We start from the raw sequence: 6,713 nt of genomic DNA, 5'->3' as shown, positions 1-6,713 counted from the left end.
AGAGGTCACAACAATTAGTCACTGCATGTTTAAGCTATTCAGTACCTGAACATCCACTGGAGAATAAAATAAAGCTTCATTCAAGTCATCTCACCTTGAAAACCTTCTTCCTAACTTGTTTATCCCAACATACATTGGTCTGTTTACCAGCCTCACCCAAGCTTTCACCTTTCTCCAGATGTATTGACCAACTAACTCAGTCAGAGGTCGGCATGAAGACAAGCAATCAGCTGGGCACTGGTACACCCGTGACCTCTAATGTCAAGTTGCTACAACAGGATGCAGCAGCAGCATACTGATAACGGCCCACTGCTCGCAGGTGGAGCCGAAAAATCTATACTTCATCTTCAGGTGCAGTCCTAATAGAAATGACAGTGTGAAGCCCTGAAATAGATAGCTTGTACATACGGGGGTGGACAGAATATCAGAAATGCCTGACAGAATGATTCAGTCCAGTGCAGAAAAACCACAGCCTCAAAATGAGTTCAAACAGCACCTCCATGACAAAAGCAGCTTTAAACATACTATTTAATGAAACTACATGTGTGAATTCCTCATTTAAATTCTGTTTTTGCAAACTTCTACTTGAAATCTTAATGATTTCCATGAGGACAAAATTCTTTGAAGCAAACACTTTCATCAGTACAACCAGCACAAGTCACAATGATCTCCTTTGTGACTTCATTTACACCAAATCCAAGGTATGAAAAGCATGAAAAAAGGGTGTGAAAACCTTGAACTGCTTTGCAAAACAAAACTCAAAGCATATGGTAAAGTGCACATGGTTACATAAAGGTTTTTTGTAAATGTTTTGTCTAGAAATGACAAGAAACTTTAATGTTCAGATTCAAGATGATGAGTAATGAGGAAACTGTATCAACACTGTTTAATAAAGACAGAGTTAAAATGACTACATCGATTGACTGCAAATCAATAGAGCATTTTTTCTTTCTAATGATTAATATTTCAGTCATTTTTCAAAGCAAAAGTGTAAAAAATTCTGCTTCATTTTGCTCAAATGTGAAGATTTGCTAATGTTCTTCAATATACATGAAGTTAACGGAATACATTTTTGTTTCGGACTGTTTATTGTTTATTGTAAGGGCAGTTATTTATTTTTTTCTGATATCTTAAAAACAAGAAGTTATAAATTAATCAAGAAAATATTAAGCAGATTAATAATTAGTTGCAGCTCGAAGAAAAAGAATACATTTCTATACAAAAGACTCTTCATCAATAAAGATAAAAAAACATCCTTTGCGTCTGAAACAATGACACAATTGACAGAGCACAAATCTGTCAACTGATTACATTTCTTTGCACTGAATATACAGAGGGCTTAAAGGAACATTGTGTAAGATTTAGGGGGATTTAGTGGTATCTAGCAGTGAAGATTGCAGATTGCACTCTGCTCAAACTTATTTTGGTCATTGTTCAGGAGGTTTTTACCAGGAAGTGAATTCTCTGCAGCGGTTTCTTCCTCTCTAAAACTAACCAGGTGATTTAAACCGGTAAAAATACTGAATAAAGCAGTTTCACTTTAAAAAAAAAATCTGTGTTTTTCCGATGCTCTCATCATGGAGGGGTTGCTTACTGTGGTGGTCGACAAGAAAACGGAAATGGCACTATCTAGAGCCAGTATTTGGTTTGTGCATTCTGGTCTACTGTAGAAACAAGCCGATACAATATGGCAGACTCTGTAGACGAGGACCTGCTCCCTATGTAGACATAACACCTCATTCTAAGGTCACGAAAACACAACAGTTTTTTTTTTCAGGTGATTATACACTACAGAAAATGTACTTCTTATATAATATCACATTTTTTGCCAATATATTCCCCTAAATCCTACACACTGGTTTTACTTTCATGCATAAACCCCAATGTATCTACAATCCTCATTTTGGCACAGAGTGTCAAAATACATCGGAAGTAAACCAACTTTGTTATATCACATGTCCAACATGGAGAGACATACAACAGTCAGTCACTGCGTTTGTCCTCAGACTTTATGACAGTCCCACTTTCATGGTTTATTATAGCTGGGAGAAGAGCTGAGCAGCACTGTCAACATTTACAGATTCCTTTGGTGGCTCTCTGACAACCTAAAAAGACAAAAAAGGATTAGTTATATCAAGAGGATTAAAATGCTGGATGATGAATACAAGTTTTACACGTTCAAACGTTACAACTTCCTACCTGTGTTTGTTTCTTTGGTGCAGGAGCAACAGACTTGGAAATGCTCTTAACGTCCCTCTGGACTTCTGTGAAGATTTGGTTGAGGTTTTCCACCTTCTCATTTTTCACTGCATTGATCTGTGACGCCACAAATTACCGTATGCTAGAGCAGCTGCATTTAACACAACATACAAGGGAGAATACAAAATATATGCAAGAAGGAAAGAAGGAAGAAAGAAAGAGATCTCACGTGTTTGAGCGTCGTCGTGACAGGTTTTGCTTTGTTCTTGTGCTTCATGTGCTTGTTTGCCACTTGAAAGACGTTCTTCTGCTTCTTCCCCTTTTGTTTATTCTTCCCCATGTTACCTGAGGAGAGAACAGCAGTCAGCATGATAGGCTCACAGGAGAGATTTCCTTTCTATAACATAGCCTCTGTTTTATCATGTATTTTTTCTTTAGCCAATGCTCTAAAGTGATAGTTTCCACACTGATCACGCAGACTCACTACTTGCTCTAAAAAGACTAATGCTGAGATTGTTCCAGCCTCTCCACATGCCTCCTACACTCAGCAGCCACCTGATTAGCAACACCTCTGTTTCTGCCAAAAGCTCACTCCTTGAGACAGTGAGTCATATAACTTGAACAGGGTCAAGGGGTTCAGATGGTGTATTAATAAGGCTCATTAAGTGACTCTGAATGCGGCATAAATAGACGTCAAACACACCAATTTGTGCATTTTTCCAATTTGCAGCTGACCTCCTTGCAGTTTCATGCACGACAGTGTCTAGACATTTACCAAGAGTTGCACCGTAAACAAAACAAACTCTCACCCCAACAGTCTGACTGACAGTCACTTGGGTTGGTGGAGGGGAAAAAAGAAAAATACAAGTTGCTTTTGAGAAATGCATCTTTCAAATTAATCTAATGCACTAGCAGCAACAGTAGTGGTAAAGATAATAAGCTTTACAGAACCTTTTAGACCAATACATGTACGATACAATGTAATGTGCTTTAAACCTTTAAATACAGGAAATTGGCCTACTACATGAAAAAAGTCAACAAAATTTGGATACACTGTATTATTAACTTAACAAAATCCTACAGTGAAGTGCAGTGGTGGAATGTAACTAAGGACAATTTTGAGGTACTTGTACTTTGCTTGAATATTTCTATTTAATGCTACTTTGTATTTCCACTCCACTCCACTACACTTTGGAAGCAAATATTGTACTTTTTACTCCACTACATTTATTTGACAGCATTAATTCTTCAAGGATTCTGATTTTCAATGCCAAAAAAAATAATCAACTTAAGATTTATTAATATGGAAGTTTGATATCAAGCTATTAAAATTACCCAAACTCTACCAGCTGCAACTCTAAGGTGGTGTACACATTAATGCATCAATAGTTAAAATAATACAATACATAAAATGCTGCAGTGAGAGTACAGTGTGGTATTTAATGTTAATTATGATGCTCATACTGTTTTATTTCTAACTAAGTAAGAGTCTGAATGCAGGATTTTTAGTTGTAACGGGGTAACTCCTGAGATCAGCACTGAACTTGGTAAAATAGCTTTTAGTTTTTGGGGTTTTTTCCCCACCAAGTAAACGGAATAAGTTACAAGAGGTGTTGAAATCAGACAGATACAGTGCCCTCCAAAAGTATTGGAACAGTGAGTCCAATTCGTTTACTTTTGTTGTCGACTGAAAACATTTGGGTTTGACATCAAAAGATGAATATGAGACAAGAGATCAACATTTCAGCTTTTATTTCCAGGTATTTACATCTGGATCTGATACACAACTTAGAAGATAGCATTATTTGTAATGGAACACAAAATTTTTAGGTGAGCAAAAGTATTGGAACATATAAACTTAAAATAGATTAAAGTGAATGAGACTTAATATTTAGTTGCAAATCCTTTGCTTTCAATAACTGCATCAAGCCTGTGACCCATTGACATCACCAAACTTTTGCATTCTTCTTTTGTGATGCTTTTCCAGGCTTTCACCGCAGCCTCTTTCAGTTGTTGTTTGTTTTGGGGGGTTACTCCCTTCAGTCTCCTCTTCAGCAGGTAAAATGCATGCTCTATTGGGTTTAAGTCTGGAGACTGACTTGGCCAGTCTAAAACCTTCCACTTCTTGCCCCTGATGAACTCCTTTGTTGTTTTGGCAGTGTGTTTTGGGTCGTTATCTTGCTGCATGATGAAGGATCTCCCAATCAGTTTGGTTGCATCTTTCTTTAAATTAGCAGACAAAATGTTTCTGTAGACTTCTGAGTTCATTTTGCTGCTGCCATCATGTGTTACATCATCAATGAAGATTAAAGAGCCCGTCCCAGAAGAAGCCATGCAAGCCCAAGCCATGACATTCCCTCCACCGTGTTTCACAGATGAGCTTGTATGTTTGGGATCATGAGCAGATCCTTTCTTTCTCCAAATTTTCGCCTTTCCATCACTTTGGAAAAAGTTAATCTTTGTCTCATCAGTCCATAAAACTTTTTCCCAGAATTTTTGAGGCTCATCTCTGTACCTTTTGGCAAATTCCAGCCTGGCCTTCCTATTCTTCTTGCTAATGAGTGGTTTGCATCATCTGGTGTAGCCTCTGTACTTTTGTTCATGGAGTCTTCTGCGAACAGTAGATTGTGATACCTTCACTCCTGGAGGTTGTTGCTGATGTCACTAACAGTTGTTTTAGGGTCTTTCTTTACAGCTCTCACAATGTTTCTGTCATCAACTGCTGATGTCTTCCTTGGTCTACCTGTTCGACGTCTGTTGCTTAGTACACCAGTGGTTTCTTTCTTCTTCAGGACATTCCAAATGGTTGTACTGACTATGGGCAATGTTTGTGCAATGGCTCTGATTGATTGTCCATCTTCTCTCAGATTCACAATTGCTTCTTTTTCACCCATAGACAGCTCTCTGGTTTTCATGTTGGTTCCACCTCTAAATGCAGTCTGCACAGGCAAACCTATCGTACCCAATCTGAAACTGAGCTCAGACATCCAGTGCTATTTATTGTTTGAATAATCAGTGTAATTGAGAGACACCTGGGCAACAAAACACAACTGTCAGTCACATATTCCAATACTTTTGCTCTCATGAAAAATGGGTGGGTTCAAACAAAAGGTGCTATCTTCTAAGTTGTGTATCAGATCCAGATGTAAATACCTGGAAATGAAAGCTGAAATGTTGATCTCTTGTCCCATATTCATCTTTTGATGTCAAACCCAAATATTTTCAGTCTACAACAAAAATAAAGGAATTGGCCTCACTGTTCCAATACTTTTGGAGGGCACTGTATGTGTCCTTTAGAATATTTGTGCATGTGTACGCTAGATGATATGTTGTTGTACAGTGTTCCTGCTTTGGGAAAATTACAGACATGATCCTTATTAATTGTTTTTATTTTACTACATTTTGTTGTTGTTATATATCCTTAATTCATGGCAGGTTTGTTTATTTGTTTGTTTTAATTTTTTTTGTCATTTTACAGTTTTTATTGCTGTTAATTATTCTCGACAGATCACAGCCAGTTATTTCTTTTTACTGATTTTTTTCATCCTTTTTTTGCAGTTGATGTCATATATTATGTGTCATTCAAGTCTGTATGAATGTGAATTTAGGGCATTGCTGTATAAGAGCTTAATACTCAGTTATTTTCCATAAATAAACGATAGTTTTTTTTTTACTACACTGTAGCATTAAGATTTTATTTAATTACAAGACTAACTTCTTCAAACACTGGTCAACTGTGAAGTGAATTAGACAACCTGACAGTGATTTGACAGATATTATCATGTACTGTGTAACACTGCCTTTTATTTATCTTCACATTAAGTCAATCTGAAATGAGCAAATGAAATGTGTAATGTGCTTGGGGCAAATTATGAGTTTTACTTATAGGTGAATGTAAATAAATACCAAGCACGTAGCCTGCCTCTTGAAGAACATTTAATGACTCTTAAACTGTATTCATATCCGCCTGGTTAAACATCAAGTCAACTAAAATAACTCACAAGTGTCCAGATGTTGTCGCCAGCTTGCTGCCTTCCTACACGCTACATGACGCTGTGCGCGAGCTATTTTCGTCATTTTCTGATAAAGTTGATTAATTTTACTAAATGGCATTATGTCTGACAAAAGGGCTCGAAAACAGTGCGTACAGAGCTCAAACTTAACGATAAAATACTTAAAAACATACCTTATTTAAGAAGCTGCTGGCTGGTGTTGATATCCTCATGTGCTAGCGACTATCAAACGTGCCTTTTCTGCTGCGTCATCACGTCAACGTAACAAGTACTAGCCAATTACAACACGGTAGGAGTAGCCAATCACAGCATAGTGGGGCGGGTCTACGCAATGTAGCAGTAGTAGAAGAAGAAGACGAAGAGGAAGAAGAAGAAGAAGAAGAAGAAGAAGAAGAAGAAAGTTGAATTGTTTTAACGTTTTGCCGTCTTAACAGTTGAAGAGAAAGATGTGAAAAGGAGCCAACATGGCGACTAGAATTCTGAAGCGAGCCGGCGTTTCAG

The 6,713-nt window shown here is 37.4% G+C and overlaps 1 protein-coding gene across 1 annotated transcript; it reads right to left on the bottom strand.

The window, feature by feature from the left end:
- Positions 1 to 869: 869 nt before the first annotated feature.
- On the bottom strand, positions 870 to 6,541 carry rbis (ribosomal biogenesis factor). Its single transcript, XM_050057103.1, has 4 exons — positions 6,386 to 6,541; positions 2,429 to 2,544; positions 2,200 to 2,316; positions 870 to 2,105 (listed from the first exon to the last, which is right to left on the bottom strand). Exons 2-4 carry the CDS (start codon positions 2,537 to 2,539, stop codon positions 2,037 to 2,039), a joined length of 297 nt encoding a protein of 98 aa, XP_049913060.1. The 5' UTR covers positions 2,540 to 2,544; positions 6,386 to 6,541; the 3' UTR covers positions 870 to 2,036.
- Between the last annotated feature and the right edge of the window lie 172 nt (positions 6,542 to 6,713).

This window comes from Epinephelus moara, chromosome 11 (genome assembly GCF_006386435.1).
Source record: "Epinephelus moara isolate mb chromosome 11, YSFRI_EMoa_1.0, whole genome shotgun sequence".
NCBI classification, from domain to species: domain Eukaryota; kingdom Metazoa; phylum Chordata; class Actinopteri; order Perciformes; family Serranidae; genus Epinephelus; species Epinephelus moara.
The sequence above is the reverse complement of the archived record's forward strand: the minus strand, read 5'-3'. Positions and strand labels throughout refer to the sequence as shown.

What these genes read in the sequence shown, in the direction of transcription:
- rbis (XM_050057103.1), bottom strand. Translation starts at nt 2,539, where the DNA reads ATGGGGAAGAATAAACAAAAGGGGAAGAAGCAGAAGAACGTCTTTCAA. An exon ending in TCACGACGACGCTCAAACAC is followed by an intron (nt 2,317 to 2,428) that starts GTGAGATCTCTT and finishes GTGGCGTCACAG; the next exon opens with ATCAATGCAGTGAAAAATGA. An exon ending in CACCAAAGAAACAAACACAG is followed by an intron (nt 2,106 to 2,199) that starts GTAGGAAGTTGT and finishes TTGTCTTTTTAG; the next exon opens with GTTGTCAGAGAGCCACCAAA.